Raw genomic sequence first — 22809 nt, forward strand, 5'->3', positions numbered from 1 at the left:
GATTCGTTGACGTTTTAATATTTATCCATTTATTGCAATATTTGTCGGTCTGTTCATGTGTTTGGTTCATGAAAATGAGTGCCATTGTCTTGACAGGTTCTGTGACATACCAATATTTATGAATAATTTTCTCATTACTATTAGATTTTTATGCAAGTCTTAGGTTGTCTTATTCTTCAGATTTGCAATCATTTTACATTTTCGTTATTCTTAAAGTATCGTTGATCATACTGCAGTAACAAAACTAAATCCCACAAGTTCCTGAATTCCATCCTTCCTGGGGCTTTCCCTCATATGTAGCCTACATTTATCATTTTTCTTTGAAACTATGTTTACATGTGCTACGGACTATTCAACCAGCTCATCTTGACCCCTTTGATTGTTTTTTTTTCTTCTATCATGTAATATTCATTTTGCAATGTTTATTCTGTTGCAAACTACTTTTCTCCTCTCTTGATTCAAATTTCTGACTGGTGAACGGCCCTTGCTGTTCAAATAGTATCTTTCTTCCACCACTCTGACGCCCTTTGCTTTCTTTCAAACTATGCCCTTGACCTTTGGCATGTACTGTCTTGATTTCAACCCTACAATGCTAATTGGTCCACCCCCCCATTTCCCTTCAAACCTATACAATCAGACAGCAATAAACAAGATGCATATTTTATTGGTGGATTATGCTGAAAGGCAAATATGTTGGTAGCTGGAACTGAAGACATAACTTACAGAATAGATTGGACTAGTTACTATTTATCAAAACTGGTTAAGGTAAGGAAGAGTGAAGAAAGGAAAAGTGAGAGAAATTCTGTGAGCTGATGTGATGACAGTGGGACATTATCAGGAAACATTTCGAGAAAAACAACAGTGAAAGATGGAAAAGAAAACCATCTTCTGACAGAAACACAGTGGCCTATGTAACACTACCGCTGTCATCGTTAATACAAGAAATATTCTTGTTATTTTGAACATAATAAACACAAAAATTATTGGCAGTACTTTAATAACACCTGTGACGCACTGTAGGCTTAGAGGCAATGAAACAATTGTTCCCATGACATTATGGTCCCTTTGGGAAAAAAAAAACATTAGACTCATTTGAAACAAATTAAACATTGAAGCAGCAAAAGCTGAAATGAATTAAAAGTTGAAATGGCTAGATTGCAGCTTTCCTCCTTGAAAGCTTTCCTCAAAGTCAAAGCAGAGTTAGCCTTGATGACATCACCAGGGTTAGTGTCATTAGAAAGGAAAAACCTCATGTTAACAGGTTTCCATGTCTATGACTGAAGGGGTTCCTCTTTAATTCGTGATACACATCCTCCATCTCTTCCTCCTCAACCACAGACGGATCTCTTCAACCCTCAGCTGGTGGAAGTGTTCAAGAGTCAATCAAAGGCTCCTGTAAAGTGAAAACAAGTAATCAGGTTGCAGTCTGACTGACAGGCTACAGTCTCTGCATCATTTTAAGATATCTAGATGACGTCTAATACAAAGATGCAAAATTCACAATCATATAAGAACGTCTATTGATATCACATTCAATAATCTCATTGCTCATGCAAAGTCTGCAAGATTACGCGTATCAAAATGACTGAATATTACAAAAACAAATGAGTCAACGAGTTTCAGATGCATGATGATAATATTAGAAATAAAAGTTACATTTTGTAGGTCCAGTCCCTTCCAGTGTTGGCTGCGCATCAGTGAATGTGTCAGACTGGCAGCTATGCAAAGTATTAAACAAACTCCTAGCAGACACATACTGACTTCCAACAGATGTCGTACTGCCACACCCTTTTCCTCCTGAAAAAGATCGGGGACAAACAGGCAGTAAGGCTGGGCATGCTGTTGTGTCATTCCATGATTCACTTCTGAAAACTTCTGCCCGCTTGGAATCAATTGACTATTTTCTATTCTGTACTGTACAATAACTTTAGTGTATTACATAAAATATATGATTACCATTTTGTTTCTCTATTTCGCAGCCAAGATTTGCCTACGTTTGAAGGAATCGTGGCTATAAGATCAGCCTCGTATCAAAAATGGAGGTCAAAATGAGACCTTTCATGTACTCCAACTTGGTCAGAAAAACCATCCATCCCACATGCTGATACGATCGTTGAACTTAGCTAAAATGCACTTTTGATGGTATAAACATGTTTTTCTTTTCATGAAAATTTCAGGTGGCTCTCCCCCTGCACTTATAAAATTGAGGGTTCTAAGATGCTGGAAATAACCAAAACCAAACACACTAGAGTTATTGTGTTAAAAAAAAAAAATCAGCTGATTTTGAGAGTGTCAGGTGGGAGACCCTGACTGATTTTTCAAGGAATAAGCCACTGTACCTTTGTTAACATGACAGTGAGTTTTGGGTCATTTTGTGAATGTAGATTATAGCAGAGTTGTGACGCTGTTGGCTGCTGTTTGCTTGCTTTCACGTGGATGGGTGAAAGGTTGCTCTCAGATGCAGGACACTTAGGAGGAAGTCTACATCCAAAAATACAACATCAACACATAAATAATCCAGACATTAGTTTACAGACATTACTTGAATGAATGAAGTTTCAAACACACAACTTAAAGAGTGAATGAACTTACAGGCTCATGGGCAGGATGTCTGTCGGGGCGCTTATAGTGAGGCAGGTGTAAGTCTCTTTTTCAGACAGGATGTGAACGGTTACACTGACCATCTCGTTTCCTGAGAAGTAAATTCATCTCTCATGGGTGAGAAAAAAAATGGTACTTCAGACTTGATTTCACAATAAAACTTATTCAGTGCAGAACCAACCTCCCAAGCGCAGCTGACTGGCATGAAGGGTGGTGTAGAGGTCCATGTTTCTCAGAGAGACGCTGTTTGACAGGGTTGTCACAGTCAGAGGAACACTGAGATATAAACTGTTCACAGGAGGAGTCTTTGTGGAGTTAACTGAAGTATTGGCATGTATTTCCTTCTTCACCAGAGGAGAGGGAGCTGGAGAAACCGGTTCATTTGAACTCAAATTGGCTTTTGCACACAGATGGAACTGTGATAAGGCAGACAAAAGATGGTTCCAGTCCTAAGAGCAGAAAAGGTATCAGATGTGAACAACGGCCGGAGCTCAGGACATCTAGAAACACACACAGCAGCTACAGACTGGACAACATAATCCTCCACACTTCAAAAAGTCCCTACCGTTGATGTGTCAGGGTTAGGCAGGGTGTGAGTGGAGCTGTAAAAGCTGAGGCTGATGAATGAGAAAGCCAGAGTCAAAAGGCACAGCATAAAGGTCACTGCTGGAGGATTCTGGGATACATAGTCTCTTAGGTTGGTAACTGGCTGCCAGAACGCCATCGTAAGACTCACATAGACCTGCAAGCAGCAGAAGAGATACTTCCATAAGTGCAGTTTTCAATTAGGACAGTTTTAACAGAGTTTGTCCAATAGGGCTGAACAATATATCTAAATTATATGATACTGTGATATCCAAATCTTAGGAAGTGCAATATTGGCTAAAGGCTACACGTGTGTCAAAACAACATTGTAAAATAAGTACTGTAGTATAAGTACTGTAGTCCTGCATGTATCTCAGCTTGCAAGTGGTATTCTGCAGACCCGCATAAGACACACCATAAAAAGACTGATGATATAATCAAGACTGATCATATTGAACTGCTCATGTCGTATCAGTCAAAATAATCCCAATTTGATATTTTTCTCATGTTGTCACATCTGCAATTCAGGTAGTAGTTCAGGGTCCATTGCACTGACTTATTCGATTCTTTACAGTGGCCTCAGTTTCCAGTTGTTATTTGCTTTCTTGTGTTTTAACTCTCTTCTAGCTGTTCTCTGTGGACTTTGGTGGTGGAATTGTATTTTATACTTGCCATTTTATTTTTGTGTGGATTATGTTAATACTCTAATTGAAGGCTAAAGCTTGCTGCCTGGCCCTGCTCAGGATGAGGCACAGCTTCACACCAGTGAGCATTTATGAGTCCGAGCGATCGATTAAACCAAAAATGACTTATTTTCAGACATTTAATAAGGTAAATTCACTAATTTTAAACTGAAGTGCCTTCAAACTTCTCGTTCGACTTGTCCTGTCAGTGAACATATGTTACATGTTCAAGCACCGATTCAGCTCCCGATGTAAAACTTTATTAAGATACAATATTTGAAGTACAGCGACATGAATAGATGGTAGAAGTAGACCACTGAGTTGCGTGCCAGCCATCGAACAACCCACATCACACGTTTACAAGCGGTTACTTTCTGCTAACGTAACTAACTTAACTAGGTGAATATAAACTCCTTAACTTACCTTGAATTCGTGCAGTCGACACGGATCATGTCGTCAGTTTGGTTACAACACGGAGATACCAGCATGTCCTCCTTTAGAAGAGAAGTTCGAGTGTAAAGTCCAATACAAGCGCAGCACCGAAGTGACAACACTGAGGTGTTGTTCTCTACGACAGAGCTGTCGGTTTACGGTCGTCGACTGACGGGACGGCGAGAATCACGTAGTCACGTGACCCCCCTCCCCAACACACATACACACGCAACATTCCCGTCTGAATATGACGTAATAACTTAGATTGGAGATTTTAGTAAACCGAGTGTCGTTTAAGTACTTGGTGAATTTGTGAAAATTGTGATTTACAACCAAAAAAAAAAAAAACAATTATGAAGTTTCTTTGCAGAAATTTGACAGAAACAAGCTAAAGACAGTAAAATTCATGATTTCCCTTTCCCCCCTTATGAATCATGGTCATTCCTTTTATTTACAAATTGTGCAACACATACTTAGACAATGAATCCGGTCTGTTTTATTATAATCATGATATTTACATATTCATTTACAGTTCATTCATGTTAGTCACAAATCTAGGTTGGTAAGGCTGTGTCTCGTGTGTTTAGTGTGCATGAATATATTGTTTCATACCAGATAATGTCATTAGCTAGGTATGAAAATAGAATAGTGCATTCTTATCAAGTTTTTCAAAGGCAATGATAACCAGTACAATATCTGATGTAGGATAATGTAGGAACTATATTTAAAACATAAATTCCTCATTTGTATTATTGTTTAGCTCATTATCAAGAAAGAAAATCAGAAAGGAAATCACTGTGGTGCAAGTCAGAAAATGTGTCTTGCCGACATTCATACATATTGCTTCTCAAACGGTGATATCCTGTGGCGGGTCTCCACCAACTCAATAAACTGTCACAATTCAATAAAATTGGGATTAATAGAAAATCATACATTTGAAGCAAAACTAAAAAAATAGAGTAAAATCAAAAAATGTCATTTTACACACCAAGATCTGAAGTTATTTTGCCTCAAATTCAAAGTCTGATGTAATCATCTGTGCGTTTTTATGCATCTAGTGCAATTACAGAAATGCAGCCCTCCTGAATATCACGACCGGTACTCCTGACAATCCTGAACCCATCCTGTGCTCTTGATGAGTTACAGCACCATTTCCCTTTGTTATGACGCCCACCACACTTCCCTTATATTCATCACTTGTGTGTAGAATTCAAGAAGCCCAGGTGACTTTTATAGGCTTAAAGTCCCAAGAATCCGGGTGGCCCATGTGGATCAGGTCTTTGAAAGGAGATGTGCTCCACTGGAAGGGTGGCAGCTGGTCCCATGTGGGTCCACTCACTGCCTGCATACCATACTGACGAAACATCCCGTAGGAGGTCATCTGCACACAATGTATTAGAGTTGGTTTATCGCCTCTTAAATGTCAGTTTCCTTTAATTCTGACAAGACTAATAGATAGAAATAAATGAAAAAGATAAACACCTTCATGTCTGTTCCTCCATGTGATCTTTGTTTTAAGGCACCGAATGGGTATGTGCCATTAGCTGGGTTCAGGTCTGAGCGGGCTGAGATAGCGTTCTCACCATTGGCAGGTGGATTACAGCCTTCACACCGGGACAACGGGTCTTCCTTAAAGTTATTATACCTATGGAGAGAAACTTCGGTTAGTTGTAAGGCGAGAAATTTGTATGATGAGGACAGCACATGACAGGAGCAGGTTTATATTAAAGCATTTCACAAACATTTTCCTGCATTACTACTTTCTGAGTCCAGCATGCAGCAAGCACCAAAGATGTATATTTAGCATTTAGCTTGAAGCTCACAGCAAATGGTGGATAAGAGCAGCTAAACTCACAAACTCTATTGGAATATAGAGGACGATGCGCTCAAGAGTTTGTAAATGGCCATTTTTTTCCAACAGTTTTACAGTTGCTAGCCATTAGCGTCAAGCTAAATTAACATGGCTGGCTCCTTCTGCATTCTGGAGACACAAACACGTAATGCAGGAGGGGAAAAGTATCTTTATGAGCTCAAGTGTCACCTATTTGTGAGCGCATGAAAGGAAAGCTACACTTTTTAGGTGCAGTGTTGTTTCAGCCATACCCAACACGGAGACTTTACCTCATGAGACGCACCATTGAGGCCACATCAGTGACAGCTGCCTGGTCTCTCTTGAATATCTGAGCCCGGGGATTCTGGTCTAGAGAGAACCACGGGCCAAACTTCTCCACCAACTCATTGCAGCCACTGGCATTGAATATTTCCACATAGTATCTACTCGAGAATGAATACAGCTCCATTAGAACATGTGGAATCCACAGTACATGTTTAAATTTCCACCCTGGATACGTACGGTATGTTGTAACTTGCCCAGTACCCTTTCTTCAGCAGCTCCTGAGTTTTGTCGGCAAAGACTACTTTTCCACTGCAGCATTGGAAGAATTAGAAGATAAGAAATCTTTACTTGATAGAAAGGTTAGAATCATGTCCTCTGTTGATGAAAGATTGAGTGTTAAGACATACGGAATCTGCTCCAACACGACAAAGAGCTCCTCACTGATGTCAGTCTTGCCTGGAGTGAAATGGTTGTAGTCGACAATCATCCACTGGTTGTTGTACCTAAAAAAAGTCCAAAATGAACACAGAACCTCAATCCTACGGCCTTTATTGGACAGTTGAAATGACAGATTCATGCATTTACAACACACAAAAAGCCAGATGAATTCATGTGACTGCTGATTATAAACGGCCTCTTCCTGCTCCCTTCATGCCGCGAAATCCAAAGGTCACAGAAACTCATGATCAATCAGGGGGAACACTGGGCATTGGACAGGACTCCACTGAGCCAGGATCTCAACTAGAATGCACATCTGGACTAAGAGACGATAATGTTAATAACGGATCATTTCCCTTCTGATGTGTCAAACTCACGTTCCACTGTTGTACTCGCTGAATATCTCCGCCCACCCCTTTGCAGTAACCGCCAGTCGATTAGCCACAATGTTCCTCAGCCATTCCATGACTGCACCTGTGGGCTGGACAAACTTCCAGAGAGCAGGGTTGCTGTTGCCAATGGTAGTTTCCAGGGTAACCTGTAGGCACGAGACAGATTAATCGCACAGAAGCATTTATTAAAACTACACGTGTTCAATAACTAAAAAGCAACACATTTACATGAATATCTTATTTTGCAAGTCTATCATGTAAGGTACAGACATCTTACCAAGCCGCTACTCAGGATGTAGAAGTCATCTCCAGAGAAGATAGAACCAGGGTACGATGAGAATGCTTGTGTGCCTCCAGGGAGAAACACACTGTCTGAAAGGTAGAGGACATCATCTTGTTATATCCATATTTCTGAAGACATTTATGAATTAATAATATCTAATCAATACATTCTATTCCCCTTGAACCATTGCGCTCTTTTATCTTGAAATATGAAGTTTACAAAGGTTTTTTTTTTAACATTGATTACAAAGATTTTCATGTCAAAATTGAAAGACAACAGGTCACATGGAAGAGATCTGTTTACGGGTCTCTTCAGATCTCTTCTACGCGACCTGAATGAACGAAGCCAAGTGTAAAACATTTAAGGAGAACCAGGGCAGCGATGTACAGGAGTCTCACTTGCATGAGTAAATTACCTAAAGGAGAAACTTTGAAGGCAAAGGTGTACTTCTTCATGATGCGTAGCATGGACTGGTAGTTGTTCCAGGTATCATGTGACACCAGCAGCTCCTTATTGTTTGGCAGCAGCTTAATGAGAGCCGAGCAGGAGCCAGAGCCGAGGGGCCGAATCTGGCCTGACTTATTCAGAGCTGATTCCAAGTCCTCCAGGTCTCCCCCCATTTGGAACAGTCTGGTTGGAAGGAGTACAAAGGAAAAGTCATCTGGGGAACATTGAGGAGATCAACAATAGATGGGCATGTCTCCTTACAGGAAGCCAAACGGGTTGAGGGAGAACGGGCCAGTTGGAAATGACAGTTCATCGTTGTAACTGTCCTCCAGACCTTTCAGCTGCAGCAGCGCCAGCTTCACCTGATATGTGAAAGAAATGCATGTTAACTTCCGGGGCTTTATTAACAATAATATCTACGCTTTGGGCTTTCCTCCTTTAACAATTAGAACATGTTGAGCACCTGGTACCAGTAGGGTGAATTTGGCTGCTTCTCCATTTGTTCCTGAACCCACTGCAGATTGGTTGCAATGAATCTCTTGAGACGTTCACAGTAGCCAGATTCAGTCGTGAAGGGCCCACAGTATTCCATCAGTGTGTTCATCCAGTGCTTGTAGATGAGCTAGAACATGCACATAAAGCTTTTTGATGAACTGAGGAGTACCGAAATAAAATGTTTCAAAACGTTACGTAGAAGACAGCCTAGACAATGGTGGCGGAGGCCGACCTGGGACGTGACTGCAGCCTCCACTGCACCAGCAGCATACGCCTGGATGCTGTCATTGTACCGACTGCTGGTGGTGATCTCCAAGAATGACCAGCTGGAAAGACGTAGTTCACAAGAAAAGGAAAATATTTACACCCTCAGAAAAGTACATTGTACATTTCTCAGCAGAGGCGATGTCAGAGGCTGAATCCAAAATTAAAGATTCCACATGTGACTAACAAACACTTGAATTTCTCCTAACTGTCTCAAGTGGAGTGCTTGTTCTTCTCCATGTGAGTTGTGCAAGTTCTCACTTCCCCCTTTACCAAATGTTAATGTGAGCATTGTTGGAAAACACACACTGACAGATAACTTTGTAACAAAGGAAGCAATTTACCAGGTGAAAGGTCACGTCTGTTCATTTTGCAACCACACATATCTTCCCCTGCTGACCATTAGACAGCCTGCAGGCTCCACAGCAGCTTCATCTATCGATCCGAAAGCTCTGACTGCTCCCTGGTATCAGCCCTGGGGTCTGGTTGGTGAACCCCATGTTGGAGTTCCATTGACCTGAATTCTTCCCAAAGGCCAACAGGGGGCGAGTTCTATTGGTACACGATCCTACTTCCCAAAAGATTTAGTATTCGAGTAAATCTTTTCCTTACTGGTGCAGAGTCTCAATGGCTAGACTCAAGAATACTTTAATGCATTTTGATAATATTCCTATCAAATTATGGTCCCATATATAGACACACATATGAATATTCATATTAAAAGAAATGTGAATGGGTCCGTTGGTCTGTTCCGACATTGTTAATTCTTAATTTTTTTCTTCCCTTAAAAAAAGATTCGTTTCTTCTTTACAAGGGGAATTTTCTGTCTTTCTTACGTTAATGGTGAATTTGATAGCTGGATCTAGAGCCTGAAATCTCTCACCCTGAAGTCTGAATGTCGTCGGTAAAGTTCGCCCAGGCCACGAAGTCGCTTCGATATCCGTCCACGACCGACAGCTGTCCGGTGTCTTTGTCAATCACAGCTGTCCTTATCTCAGCTCCAACCAACCAACAATGGTTTAAAACGTTTAAAATTGCAAAAACAATGGTAAATCTACTATAAACAGACATATCTCCGGGCTTGAACGCCATGTTTAAACGAACAAGTCATATGACAGCGTCATCTGACCGCGGTCGGACACGAACTTTCAAAATAAAACTACATTACTGCGGTTGAAGTGCTAAATTCGCCCCGTCCACACACACAAACAAGCACAAAAAGTTTTAAATCGCGAAATACACTTTATATAAAAAAAAGTTCTCATTTTTTTTTGCAATAATTTACAAAAAACATCAAGTTTCTCAATTAAAATGTCACAAAACATTGACGAACAGACGAATGAGTTTCAAATTGCTCCTTCTGCACAATCTGTCTCACTCCATATTAAGTTCACAGTCCTGTTCCCAAAGGAAATGCTGCTCCAAGTGTTGTTGAGGCCTCCCTGTGGACAACCTCAGTCCTCTGCCTCCCCGACTGTCTCCATCTTCTCCATAATTTCCTCCAGCACTTCTGCCTTTCGTTGCTTTTTGGAGGCCACTGACACAAACAATGGATAAGATAGGAATTTATTCACAATCTGAGAGTTTGGATTCCATGTAAAACTGTTTGAATGTTGGTGTAGACTTACCGTGAAAATGCTCTGCTGTTTTACGTCTCAGAGTCTCCACCGTTTCCTCAGCATCGGCCCACTCCAGAACAAGACGTCTCCCGTACAGATGTGTGCTGTGGCACAGTGCAGCAAACGCTTTCTGCAGTGAAAACCGGGATATATCGTTTATTATCTATCACTTGTATCACGATAGGACACAAGATGACCTAAAGACACGAAGACTTGCAAACCTTGGCGTCCTGTTTGGTGATGAAGTCAATGAAGCCAAAACCTCTGTGTTTCCCTGTACCTGCAGCTTTCTTTGGAAGGCGGACCGTCTTCAGCTCTCCAAAGGTACTGAAGAGAGAAATCAGATCATCAAGATAACAACTCACTCCCCGTTTTCTCCGCATGGTTAAGGTGATGTAGCTGTGTGACTGTTACCAGAAAAGTTCACGAATTTCCTTGACGGAAGCTTGGAACGGGACATTGCGCACGAGGATCTTGGATCCCGTCTGCTTCTTCTCCGTTTGCTTCTTCTTGTGCGACACTTCAGTATTTCTGCATACAAGAAAAAAAGAACAGAACTATTGGTGGAGCATTCGTATTATTAAAAACATCTTCATCAATTGCATTAATTTTCATGGCTATGTCATCCAGTTGCACAGTTCCATTGAAGTCTACAGCAGTTTCCTCACAGCCGATTTACGCAATACTTTATTGCAACTGTGACGATGACTCAAACCTTCCTTTATAAACCCTTCTACTGATTAATTATGTAATACTTTTTCATATAATGACACATCCTGTTGCAAATGTTGAAACTCAATATGCCTAATTTGGTCTCCCCTCCTAAGTGAATCTTACCTCGTGGCTTTTTGTGAGATCTTCAACTCCAGCTGGTGATCGTCTACAGTACAGTGCTGGTGGAGGTGTGACAGAGAAATAAATCATGTGACCAAGGAACGAGGCTGTTTGTGACAGTAACAAGAGAGTTGGATCCTCACCTGTAGCTGCCGCAGGGCCTTCTGTGCCGCCTCAGCTGTCTGGTACTGAACAAAGCCGTAGCCCATAGACAGCAGCTTGCCTGCAAGACGCAGCAACTACGTTAGAGGAAATATTCCTTTCAAATTGAATTCAACGTAACCAAATATATTCATAACCTTCTGTCTGCATAAAAACAATGTTATAACCACCAGGTAATCTTGCTAGAGTGAAATATTTTGTCATCATGAAGGAGAAACTTCAATGAGAAAATCAATCAAAACCAATCAAAAATGCATCTTCAACAAAGACGTGACATCTGGGGCGAGTGTACCTCAGTTCTCACGTGAGGGAGATCCATGTTTTAATGTTTCAATACCTGTCTTATCTTTTTTCTTGGAGACTGTGCAAGACTTGACTTTGCCACATTTGGAGAAAGTCTGGAAATGAAGAAAAAAAAAGAGAGGCATATTTAAAAGCAGATCAATGACTTTAGGGTTTATTCAGTGTAATAATCTGACTCGACCAACCTCCTGTAGTTTCTCCTCTGTCGTGATGAAATTTAGATTCTTGATGAAAAGAGTAGAACCTGGGGCAGAATCCTCCTCCTCCTCCTCTTCTTCTTCATCTTCCTCCACCTTCTCCTCTTTCACTCCCTCCACTTTTTCTGATACTTTGTTTCGACATATTTTTGGTTTTTTTTATTATCCTTTATAGACATACTCAAACCACATGGGTCTCTGAGTTTTTGCTGGATCTTACCTGGTTTGGCAGCTACAAACACCCCTACAGGCGCCCACTCCAAGTACAGCGGGACATGATGGAACTGCAGCGATGAGAGATAAGAGGAGATTAAGAGCGAGCACTTTCATGTCAAATGAATAGATTTTCCTGACGAGAGGTCAAGCACACCTTGGTGTAGGCCAGTCTAGTGAAGGCTCGCTTGGCTTCTGTCGACTCCAGGAACTCGATGATGGCGGTGAGCCCAGACGGTGGCAGCAGCACCCGCCCCAAAGAGCCATGAAGGGAGAAAATCTCCTCCAGCTCTGACACCTCCACTCCAGCCGGGAGGTTCTTCACCAAGATCACGCTAGTGCTCCTCCCTGCTGCTGCCTGCACACCAGCAGCCACATAAAAGGAGTCAACTGTGATGTCATGAAACTAGATGAGAGAGGTTTGGAAACAGTTCCAGACATACCTGACTGAAGGAATCTAGACTGACACCATTGTCCAGCAGGAACTGTCGGGTCTCCTGGACAATCTGGGTCTCTCCTAGAGCCATCCTCACTGCAACGCTTCCCTTAGACTCCTGCAGGAGTAACAAATCAAATACTGATCAATATCAACAATGATTCACATGCTGCGACTGATGAGAACAATTTAAGAAAAACAGGATGACGCGTTACATGGTCTAAGACTCGGCTTTTTGTGGTGTTGTACTTTTCAGCGATGGCATCTGCCACGGCACTGGTGCCCAAAAACAAGGTGTTCCAGTTGTGCGAGCTACAGAGAAACAAAAGAAAATAATCAACCAATTCAGACAGAATTACAAACATGGCGGCTGAGAATTAACATCACTTTGCACACCTTGAACTCAAAGCTTTATTTTTAGCATCTTTTTGTCGTTTATAAGATGAAGAACCGGGACCAGCAGCTTCTGAGGGTTCAGTATTTTCCTTCTTCACAGTGGAGGGAAGCAGGTGTAGCATCCTTCCCTAAAACAACGCCAAAAATCAAATCTTCCAGCCTGCTTTCACGGGCACTCTAGCCTTTAATATGAACAACGGGCTGAACTTTATTAGCATTGTCTCAAACATCGGCCGCACCTGAAATATGTGTCCGTCCAGCTGAGCCAGAGCTGTCACAGCGTTCTCCGGAATCATGTACGTGATGAAAGCAAAGCCTTTGGGTTTCTTTGTCAGACTGTCGATGGGGAAGAGCACCTCAGATAAAGGACCTGTGGTGAGAGTCAGTTTGTTTTTGCAGGTGAAGACTTTTGCTGTTATTTGTGTGGTTGTATACACCAATTACTGAACGCACCGTGTTTAGAAAATAAATCCCTGATCTCCTCCTCGGTGCAAGTGTAAGGGAGGTTTCTGACGAAGAGTCGGCCGGACTCTGCAACGTCTTCCTCCTCCTCGTCTTCTCTGAGCTTCCTGGTGAAGTTCCTGTCAATTTTTTTGTCAGTCTGGTCTTTCTTGCTTCGTCCTGAGGAATCCACACGGAACACCTCGATATATCGCCCTCCTAAAAAGCGCAAACAGGATATACATACAGTCAGAGCTTATTTATGTTTAAAATCACAGTTTGCCTAAGGGGCTTTACAATCTGTACAAGCTACAACACCTTTACACCCTTGATTCCACTCTGAAGAGGAAAAGGAAGCTAAAACAGCAAGGGTGGCAGCCAGAAGTTAAACAATAAGGTGAAATTCACAGTCAAACTCAAAAAATAGGATGTAAAATAAGAATCAGACGTATTTCCCACCAATATAATCTTTATTCTTCTTCAGGGCCTTTTCCACCTCTTCTGCCGAGTGCAGATCCACATACACGTAACCTGAAACACACATCAGATGCCGTCGGTCCTGAGTAAGAGTCTCTACAGACACGTGGGTGATGCTGTGCACTCAACTCAACAGAAACAGTGCAAAAAAATTGTGTGAATTTATTCAAAAACACTTCCATTTACACACCTGTTCTGTTGCCACTTTCATTTTTCCCAATCCTGATGGCAGCTGGCTTCAGTGGGGTCATGAACTCTCGAATTTGTTGCTTTTAATAACAGCCAACAACATGATAGGTCATTCATGTGGGTTAAATTGGAAAATCTTAAATAACACTGCCACTCAGAAGCTCCCGGGAATTTACCTCTTTCACTGTGAACGGGGCTCCTCTCAGCTTCACTGTGAACTCCGTCGCCGGCTCGTTCTGGAACAGATAGACGGGGAAGTTAAATGGCAGCAGGCTGGAAACGACCCAGGTGATGTTTCCCATCATCAGTCACCTCCTGCTTGGTGCTTTTCTTTGCTTTGCCCTGCTTCTTAAACTCTGACACCTCTGAGGCTTTTTTCTTTTGAGTGATTTCTCTTTCGCCGCTCTCGTGGTTGCTGCCAGCATCTTCATCTCCCTCTTCTTCATCATCTTCATCTCCCTCCTCTTCATCATCCTCATCTCCCTGCTCTTCTTCATCATCATCCTCCTCCATGGTGTCTCCAGTCTGTGCCACCTTTGAACGTAGGTAATCCATATCTGACATGTCAGACTGGGGAGCTTCTTTAGAGGCACCTGGAGTAAACAACACACCAGGATTTCAGGATCCCAAATGACAGCTGGTCCTGATAGCCGGAGCTGAACTCCATTTCACCTTGGTCAAGAATTAAAAACTGCCAGGCGTAACCAACCTTCATCTTCCTCATCATACTCCTCTTCTTCATCCTCTGACTCAGAATCAAAGTTGAGATAATCATCTGCAGCCGGCTTCTTCTTGCTCTTTGACCGTCCACCGGCGGTGTCACTGTTGATGGCTGGCCGCTGCACCGTGTCGTTCGCCCATGTTGGCGCTTGGCTGCGATTCTGATGCACTGACAGAAACTCCTTGAATCCCTGATCCTCCTCCAGCTGACAAGTGCGTTCGTGCGCGCGCACACACACACACACACACACACACACACACAGAGTTAACAGGAAGACTTAATGAGGTTACAGCAGGAATTCATGGGAGTCAAAATGTAGATGTAAAGTAACAAATAAGAGAATTGTGTAGTCTGGGATAACTGTCAAATTAAAAGTATGGTTGAGTGGTCAGATACTGCTGCTATGCTAATATAGTAGAAGAGCTGGTTTGACTCTGGTCCATTCACAATATCTGACACAGAAAAGTCAACCAGACACATGGACTCACATCTCCTAGCGTCCCGATAGCTTTCTTTTTCTGTTTCTTTTCCTGAAAGCAGAAGCAACACAAATACACACAATATAATCCTGAGTAATGACATAAATACGTCCCAGAACATTACGGATGCGTTCTGGAACTACCTTTCTGTTGTCAGTGTCAGCGGGAGCGGAGGGTTTGTCCGGGCCGGAACTCTGCGTGTGTTTGCTCCAGGCTTTTGCTTTCGCCGGGTCTCCAAAAGCCTTGCACATCTCCACCTACATGGGTCACACATGGGTTCACTCGCTGGAAAAGCAACAGTGACAACTACAGCAACTAGAGGGGAAGCCGCGACACCGTACCGTCACCCTGGACGTGTCCACGAAACTCTTGTTGAAATGTTTCAGCGCCTTATTCGCGTCTTCCTCCGTTTTGAATCCAACGAAGCCAAACTTGCGGAACTTCCCTTCCTTGGTGAACTTCAGGGAGCAGTCAGTCACGGTACCGAAGGCGGCAAACATGGATCGGAACCTCTCCTCCCTCATCTGGAGGAAGTAACACAGGTTCGTTCTTTGCAAGCGGCCTGGAATAAAAAGCATCGTGTCACGTTCCTGCTTAAACCCGGGATGGTTACTTACCCCGTTAGGGAGGTTTTTAACGATGAGTCTCGACATAGTTTTTGTAACAATATTCCAAAATGTCGCTTTAATTTGAAGTGTAGATTATTGTCAACAAACGAGCGTGGACGGTCCTCTACGTCGCCATGTTGACTTCTTCTTCTTCTTCTTCTGCGCTTTTTTCTCCGGGTATTCTGTCTTTAGCTGAATCAGTTTGTATTACTACCATCTGCTGGACTGGAGGTCGGAGCAGTTAAATACTGAAGAAGTCTGGGCTCTGAGTTTTACATAGATAGATAGATTATGATATACATATTGTATATGTTATCCAGCAGGACTTGTGATTTTTAGTGGGAGTGGTCATTTTACATTTCATTTGCATATTGTGAGTCATATTTATGATCACCTCTCATACAGAGTCTACGGTAATATTCTTTCCATCACACTGAGTACAGGAAATGTCTCTGCGGCCTTGAGTCCCCTCATGCATGCAATCACGCAGTGATTTGCATTTGTCACCAACACTTTTGATGAAATAATTTTATTGGCAAAAATCAGTTGAACAAAATTATCATATAAAAAATATGACATTGAAGTTATTTTGATGTCTACAATTATGTAGGTATTGTAAGAATACATACATGAGATATATTAACCAACTGACACATCCATGACATTTTTTTAAATGCCGTCATTTATGAAACATGAAAAAAAATAAAGCTTTGAATTGCTTGACTCCTGAGTCCGGCTTCATATGGGGGTGGACAGCAGTGTTGTGCCTGAGCCGTCAGCACCGCGGCCTTTTCTGTTGTTGGCAGACCTGAATTCATCCTGGATTTCCAGGAAAGCTTTGTTCTTGGTTTCAGGAACAACAAGCATTATGTAAACAGCGACCAGAGAGCAGATGGCCAAGAAGACAAGGAAACAGTACTGCTGCAGTCCGAGCTGTGCAAATAGAAGTAACACCAACTGAAACTTTACAATGTTGCTTCTACATCATCTGTCTTTGAAAATCATTCCAATTATTGCATCAGTTGACCCTCATTTTGTCCACTTACCACAATAAAAGGGAAGACCATGCTGATGAAGAAGAAGCTGAGCCAGTTAACCGACCCTGCGACTATGTACGCCGCCGGCCGTGTGGTTTGTGTGAACAGCTCCATGGTCAAGATGTTAGTCACACCACCTTCAGAGAGGAGGGAAAGGCACCACAGTCAGCTGATAACGGCCGTGTAACAGCAACGGACGAGGATCTAAAAGAACCGTTTGGTTAGCTACCTGGTCCTAATCCAAAACTCAGGATGAAAGCAAAAATACACATCATGCTCAAGTATGGTAGAACCGGACTGGCATGCTGAGAGAGAGAGAGGGGAAATGTTAACACTGGAATGTCCTACTTATACTTTAATAGTTTACTGTTTTGTGTTTCAAGTACCTGAAAAGTGATGGTGAGCGTGAATAAAATGCAGCAGATACTCATCAGGGTATATCCCCCGGTGATGAGTACTTTCCTTCCCAGACTTTCGATGAGCAACCCCTGTGAGACACATAGCACATCACAAGACCACCAGCCTCCAGAACAACACTTCCTCTCAGTCGCAGGCCGACCTTTCCTAAGATGTTGTCAAGTTAGCTCTGTCAAATGTTCAACAATATTTCATTCATGCTTTGTTGATTCGGTGAATCAAAGGCAATTTTCCACTTCACTGAATAAATATTCTATTTTATTCAACTTCTGGTTTATGCTAACGTAAAAAAAAAAGTAAATCCAGCACGCAAAGGCTTGCGTCTTGTGTTGCGTCTTATAACTCGCCTTGTTGTATCATGAGGGAACATCACAAGCGTGTCTGCTGGGAGGCATCAAACACATCTCGTGAAAACTCTACTTACACACGTTAAAGCAGTGATGCATTCACAGGCTCCGGTGCCAACAGCTGCATATGGAATTTTATCATCTGGAATTCCCGCTTGTCTGAACACATAATCTGTGTAGAAATAAATCTTCAACAGAACGTAGAGGAGAAAGTAAAAACGCGTGCATCCAAACGGTTCTGTTTCTTGTCTGACATTTTGAGCGTCATCGTACAGCGTTGATCCCGTTCAGCTGCTGAGATGCGTTGAGAAGCAGGATGGTGAGAAGCTGCCAGCGTAAACTGCGATCACCGAAAAGCTCCCAGGGTTTTTTGGCTTTGAAACTGGCCAAGTTGTTCCTCTCCTTCTCGATGTCCTCGCGTTCATTGTCACAGTTCACTCCATGCAGCTGCTTCAGGGCTGGAGGACAGGAAACACATGACTTTTGATGGTCATCTTCGACATGCACCACTCTCACCTGATCAGGCAACAGGGCCTTGTTTTGTTGTAGTTTTTTTTTTTTGAGAATTCAATCATAAGATTTTCCAGAATGTGATGACATGGTTGTCCACCGGTGATAAAGACAACCATCAACGTTTATCAATCCTGTGCGCAAAATCAATCTTTTCAGGAAGACTCACAAGGGGTGTAAATTGGCCAACACGTGACACAGTCGTCACTTTACCTTTTTTACATCCCTCATCATCTCCTTTGTCAATGAGAAGGTAGCGCGGGCTCTCCGGGAACCAAGGGAGGATCAGTAGCTGCAGGACTGCTGGGATGCACGTGGTGGAGAGGAGAAGGGGCCAGAAATCTTCTCTCCCCAGTAACTCTCTGTTTCATCAGACAGAGTTCGAGTTTACACGAGACACCACAGGAGAGCTTTGAAGAAAACATTCCAGGTCTACATTCTTGTGATTTGAAGATGTTTTATGATTACTTGAGTCCAATCACTTGTCCTGTCAGGAGCCCCAGAGTGATGAAAATCGAGGTCCCCATTCCCATGAAGCCACGAAACTGAGTCGGAGCGATTTCCCCGAGATAGAGAGGTTGAACACAAAGGCCGATTCCTACAAAAATAAAATGAGTACAATGTGTGGCTCATAATGGGAAAGATAATCTAGAATATGAAAGAGTGATTTATGAATGAGAGTAAAAGTGTATTTGTAAGAATTTACCTGCATTTAGTCCAGTCAGAAGTCGTCCAATGATGAGTAACTCAAATACTCCTGTTGGGTAACTCAAACCCATCAGCAGAGCAGCCATTAATGACAAAACATTGTTGGTTAGCAGTGTCCCTTTCCTGGAAAAAACAGTGAAATGCATTTGAATCAGTTGTTGTAACAACTTAAACACATCGATATCAGCTCTATTTCATTATGACAATTGAAAAAAAAAACAAATAAATCAAATAGTTAAAAGTATTTTTTGTTTGTTTGTACCTCCCCAGTTTTACAGACAGAGTTCCGCCGATGGAAGATCCTATGAATCCTCCTATGGTGAATATAGACACGGTGGTGGACCAGAGCAGCGTGAGAACCTCTGCCGAGATGTCTGCATGGTAACGGTCCGTCCAGGTTTGGTTGATGAAATTTTGCACATACTACAGATGCATATGAGGGGGGGGGGGGGGGGGGGGGCATGTTTAGCAAATGAACAAAAAAATTGATGATTTAAAAAAATACAAAAAAAAGTGATTTATTGATACATTCTCATAAAGAATACTGAAAAACACATGCAGTTGTGTATTCGAGATGAAAATGTGATTTTTCTAAAAGAGCAAGTGATGGAAGAAGTACACAGTTTCCTTTACAAAGTAGAAATATCCAGATTAAGCAGGACTTTTAAAAATTAACCCTCGATTCAAAAGTCGACAGCAGTAAAAGCAGGGATGTACAAGAGAGTGTTCAATGGCGAAAGTCAACATTAAAAATGATATTTGAGTATTCCACTGACTTCTGGAGGTTGTGTAAAAGTGGTGTGTGTTCATAAAGGCTTCAGAATAGCTTTTAATGTCATTACTCAAAATGTCAAATAGTAATAAATAGTAAATAAAGATAAAATAGTTTAGCAGGGATGCCGACAGTTCCGTGTGTGAGCCCTCCTAAGGTGCGAATGTGCCAGGGTACAGTTATTTAATAAATACATGTAAATAAAATAAATATAGATATTTAAATTTGACAGTTACATCACCCTCATCAATCTTTAGTCCTCAAATTAGCCAGAAACTGATGGGTTCGGATAAATGCAGTAAAATAACCACAGCAAAAAAAAAGTACAACACACTTTCCAAATAGAGAAGGAGTCCAACCATGGAATAAATACTCAAAGTGCAGATACCTCAAGACTGGGTAATGGAGTAAAAAAAATACCTCCCACCACTCCAAAGAACTAGAGAGTGTTGATCATTCGGAGCTTCTCATCGTCATCTTCAGTAGATTCCTGTACATTTAAGACTGACTCAATAAATCAGACAACATTCGGAGATGATTACCACTGTGGGAGCGTTGATGATGGAGATGTTGTATCCGTACTGGAAGGTTCCTCCTATACAAGCAGCGAACATGGCCAGGAGGAGAGATTTGTTGGGAAACTGAAGACAAAACACAAGCGGTTGATCGTCAGATGAAAATCAGCTCGTAAAACGTCCTCATTCGTCAACATACCTTCTCCGCCCGTTTCCTGTGTTTGTCTTTAATAAGCAAAGGTTCGTATTCATCCATGTTTTCTTTTGCCATTTTTGTCTCCGACCCAAACTTTTATCCGATTGTTCGCATGTTTCACCTACGCGGTTGGTTCTCGCATCTGCGGAGAGAATGATTTCATCCTGAGGAGAAGTCGTCTGCTTTCAAATTCTTCGCATTATTTCATGTTTATGGAGATTTCACGGTGGTTGGACCGCAACGAAACCGCAGCTAAATAAAACGCGTGACTATCTGGGTTTTTTTTTAACGGATGATCATCTTCTAAACGGGATTAAAGCATCAATACGAGGCATCGGTGAACTCTTCCATCACCAAAACATCTATATTTTTCCCCCCTCATCATATTTACTTTTTGTGCGGAAAATTTCTGCAGCGACGCTCTTTTGTTTCGCGTTGCAACATATATATTAAAAGTATGTTCATATGCACGTCGAGTTCAGGAACCTGTGACTTTTCAGTGCTGCTGAGAATGAAAACGGTGGTGTGGTGACCCCCTCCTACCCTCCCGTCCTGACCTCCACCCAGATAAGTGAGTCATGCTGGCCATCCCAGGCCAGGACAGTTGTGGTCATAATCAATTAAATGTGACCTTTGTGCCAGGTTCTCCTCCGATCTGTTGATTGCCGATGGTTTCTGTAAAGCTACTCGTTCATGTCTTCCGTTGGCATGCAATTTCATTTTTCTTGTCCTTCCTGAGTCATCGTGAATAATTGATCTTCATCAGTTTTTCACTTTTGCAGCATTCGACACTGATAACGCTCCTCCATGCCAAATATAAATGTACATGTAGAGGAATTAAATTCCCTCTTATGTAAACTTACTTTGCCAATAAAGTTGATGCAAATCTATTTTTCAACTGCTTGAAAAAAATATTTATTTGTATTCGGCTTTCTTGTCAGAATCGGGTCCATTGGATAAGCGACATAGACCAACACAATAAAGAATACTAAATAAACAATAAACATTATTCCTGGTCTCTCCATACCGTCTGTGTATCTGATGAGAGGTGATATGCTGAAAGATGAATCTCGCCAGCGTGAGGACGTGAATTAATCAAACCAAAGTAACCGGACACACAGGCCGAATTAATGGATGAACTGTTGAATCACTGCGGCTCAGTGTTACTGGATGCTGAACAAGGCTTCTCCATCCTCCAGCCACTTATGATCAATTATCTCGTAGTAGTCCTGTATGTAGTTAGACATGTACTGACACACAGAGAGCTCACTGTATATATCAGATGTTACTCCCCCACACACACACACACACACACACACACAACTCACTCCCTTGGTTTTGGTGATTTGCATCATTCGATTACCGTGTGACACCAAAATTTTGTGTCACAAATCGGTTTCGTGTAAACGGTGTGAACGACACAATGGGGGTCGTTGTCTGAACCATTCACTCCTGAAGAGATCCAAATGTGTAACTTCTAGACGAAATGTTGTCATTGGATCAAGAGAGAAATTACATAAAATCAACCCCAAAAAACAACAGCAACTCCCCAAAGAAAAATTTAAAGAGTTGATAGACTTTTATTCGGGAGTTGTAAGGCAGGTCCATATAATGCAGCTATTTGAACCTACCTCCCTCTTTGATTCACCCTGCCGCTCCTCGAGGTTCATTTTGGAGGCTTCCGTGCAAGTGAGTGTGAATAAAGCATTTATAATGGATGTTCCACTCCAGCCGAAGGATTTACATAATGGCTGCCTGTTGTAAGGGTCAGCATATGATCAGAGCTCCGGGGGGGAGACTCATTAACTCCTCACACCACATTCTTGCTGCTGCGGCTGGTCCCTGGGGAATGGTGGAGACGGGATGGGGGTGGTGGGGGGGATTACTGACCCAAGTATTCATGATTGACCCTTTGTAGTCTAAACTTGTGTCAGACACAGGAAAGGAAAAGTATGCAGGCACAGTATTCTTATTCAGTAGCAGTACTGTAAAAATGAACAAGTGGGAATCCAGCATGGACGGGTGGCGAGCTGAACACACCAGGAAAACACACACGAGAGCAAGTAAAACTGCAATAGACACACAGTTGGAGTGGTGTCAGAAGGATGGGTCCATGGATCTGTGGACCTCAGGCAGAAGGTCCCGGGGCTGGAAAGGGATTAAATGGGAGACTCCATGTAGGTGGCCAGGGGGCTGGAGGGTGATGGAGCAGGACATCAGGTTCATGACCTGGGAGCTAGGCTACTGGATGGAACAGTTCTGGAGTTCTGGACATTTATACTTGCTGAGCAGGTTGTGGAAGAAGACCAGGTAGATGACCTGACAACCATAGGGGGAGGACCTGGAGGTCAGTGATGTAGACAGGACCACCCCAGAGGTCGATGGCACACACAAATCCAGATTCCTGTATCAATCTGTGCCCCCATTCTCGGTTCAGAAATCTGTGCACATGGTTTATAAACTATTTTTTATGAATTTGCAACAAGTTGCTCAGAA

General features: G+C 42.3%; 4 protein-coding genes across 5 annotated transcripts; all 4 read right to left on the bottom strand.

Moving 5' to 3' along the window:
- Window positions 1-660: 660 nt before the first annotated feature.
- Window positions 661-4460, bottom strand: LOC147259846 (transmembrane protein 248). Its single transcript, XM_086206065.1, has 7 exons — window positions 4293-4460; window positions 3167-3343; window positions 2783-3050; window positions 2593-2692; window positions 2340-2481; window positions 1657-1797; window positions 661-1393 (listed from the first exon to the last, which is right to left on the bottom strand). The coding sequence occupies exons 2-7, from the start codon at window positions 3323-3325 to the stop codon at window positions 1373-1375; spliced, it is 831 nt and encodes a 276-aa protein (XP_086062191.1). The 5' UTR covers window positions 3326-3343; window positions 4293-4460; the 3' UTR covers window positions 661-1372.
- Window positions 4461-4765: 305 nt separating this feature from the next.
- Window positions 4766-9876, bottom strand: plbd2 (phospholipase B domain containing 2). Its single transcript, XM_086206064.1, has 12 exons — window positions 9620-9876; window positions 8705-8798; window positions 8441-8599; window positions 8239-8339; window positions 7946-8160; window positions 7525-7619; window positions 7233-7393; window positions 6825-6920; window positions 6655-6726; window positions 6423-6575; window positions 5784-5946; window positions 4766-5682 (listed from the first exon to the last, which is right to left on the bottom strand). Exons 1-12 carry the CDS (start codon window positions 9826-9828, stop codon window positions 5512-5514), a joined length of 1689 nt encoding a protein of 562 aa, XP_086062190.1. The 5' UTR covers window positions 9829-9876; the 3' UTR covers window positions 4766-5511.
- A 90-nt stretch (window positions 9877-9966) lies between these two features.
- Window positions 9967-15990, bottom strand: rbm19 (RNA binding motif protein 19). Its single transcript, XM_086206063.1, has 24 exons — window positions 15821-15990; window positions 15545-15727; window positions 15347-15460; window positions 15213-15254; window positions 14713-14929; window positions 14316-14596; window positions 14180-14239; window positions 14005-14083; window positions 13797-13868; window positions 13350-13556; window positions 13136-13266; window positions 12897-13024; window positions 12716-12812; window positions 12508-12618; window positions 12222-12422; window positions 12072-12135; window positions 11840-11982; window positions 11689-11749; window positions 11333-11412; window positions 11193-11248; window positions 10770-10886; window positions 10577-10682; window positions 10365-10485; window positions 9967-10273 (listed from the first exon to the last, which is right to left on the bottom strand). The coding sequence occupies exons 1-24, from the start codon at window positions 15854-15856 to the stop codon at window positions 10191-10193; spliced, it is 2790 nt and encodes a 929-aa protein (XP_086062189.1). The 5' UTR covers window positions 15857-15990; the 3' UTR covers window positions 9967-10190.
- Window positions 15991-16351: 361 nt separating this feature from the next.
- On the bottom strand, window positions 16352-22144 carry slc2a11b (solute carrier family 2 member 11b). Of its 2 annotated transcripts, XM_086205283.1 has the most exons (13): window positions 20705-20817; window positions 20317-20455; window positions 20145-20243; window positions 19093-19253; window positions 18829-18953; window positions 18591-18720; window positions 18336-18484; window positions 17886-18070; window positions 17690-17800; window positions 17235-17336; window positions 17078-17153; window positions 16858-16985; window positions 16352-16744 (listed from the first exon to the last, which is right to left on the bottom strand). In XM_086205283.1, exons 2-13 carry the CDS (start codon window positions 20386-20388, stop codon window positions 16550-16552), a joined length of 1533 nt encoding a protein of 510 aa, XP_086061409.1. In that variant the 5' UTR covers window positions 20389-20455; window positions 20705-20817; the 3' UTR covers window positions 16352-16549. The 2 variants fall into 2 exon arrangements, with proteins under 2 accessions (XP_086061409.1, XP_086061410.1); XM_086205284.1 differs by lacking the exons at window positions 20317-20455; window positions 20705-20817 and adding an exon at window positions 21945-22144.
- Window positions 22145-22809: the final 665 nt, after the last annotated feature.

This window comes from Aulostomus chinensis, chromosome 6, assembly GCF_037954235.1.
Source record: "Aulostomus chinensis isolate RoL2024-O1b breed Wild chromosome 6, RoL_Achi_v1.0, whole genome shotgun sequence".
NCBI lineage: Eukaryota > Metazoa > Chordata > Actinopteri > Syngnathiformes > Aulostomidae > Aulostomus > Aulostomus chinensis.

What these genes read in the sequence shown, in the direction of transcription:
- LOC147259846 (XM_086206065.1), bottom strand. Translation starts at nt 3,325, where the DNA reads ATGGCGTTCTGGCAGCCAGTTACCAACCTAAGAGACTATGTATCCCAG. An exon ending in CTAACCCTGACACATCAACG is followed by an intron (nt 3,051 to 3,166) that starts GTAGGGACTTTT and finishes TTCTGCTCTTAG; the next exon opens with GACTGGAACCATCTTTTGTC. An exon ending in AGGGACTGGACCTACAAAAT is followed by an intron (nt 1,394 to 1,656) that starts GTAACTTTTATT and finishes TTCACTTTACAG; the next exon opens with GAGCCTTTGATTGACTCTTG.
- slc2a11b (XM_086205283.1), bottom strand. Translation starts at nt 20,388, where the DNA reads ATGGCAAAAGAAAACATGGATGAATACGAACCTTTGCTTATTAAAGAC. An exon ending in GCATCACTGCTTTAACGTGT is followed by an intron (nt 17,337 to 17,689) that starts GTAAGTAGAGTT and finishes TGTGTCTCACAG; the next exon opens with GGGTTGCTCATCGAAAGTCT. An exon ending in GAGTTTTGGATTAGGACCAG is followed by an intron (nt 16,986 to 17,077) that starts GTAGCTAACCAA and finishes TCCTCTCTGAAG; the next exon opens with GTGGTGTGACTAACATCTTG.
- plbd2 (XM_086206064.1), bottom strand. Translation starts at nt 9,828, where the DNA reads ATGGCGTTCAAGCCCGGAGATATGTCTGTTTATAGTAGATTTACCATT. An exon ending in CTTCAAAGTTTCTCCTTTAG is followed by an intron (nt 7,620 to 7,945) that starts GTAATTTACTCA and finishes TCTACCTTTCAG; the next exon opens with ACAGTGTGTTTCTCCCTGGA. An exon ending in TCAATGGTGCGTCTCATGAG is followed by an intron (nt 5,947 to 6,422) that starts GTAAAGTCTCCG and finishes TTCTCTCCATAG; the next exon opens with GTATAATAACTTTAAGGAAG.
- rbm19 (XM_086206063.1), bottom strand. Translation starts at nt 15,856, where the DNA reads ATGTCGAGACTCATCGTTAAAAACCTCCCTAACGGG. An exon ending in CTATCGGGACGCTAGGAGAT is followed by an intron (nt 14,930 to 15,212) that starts GTGAGTCCATGT and finishes CGCACTTGTCAG; the next exon opens with CTGGAGGAGGATCAGGGATT. An exon ending in ATCTCACAAAAAGCCACGAG is followed by an intron (nt 10,887 to 11,192) that starts GTAAGATTCACT and finishes TCTTGTATGCAG; the next exon opens with AAATACTGAAGTGTCGCACA.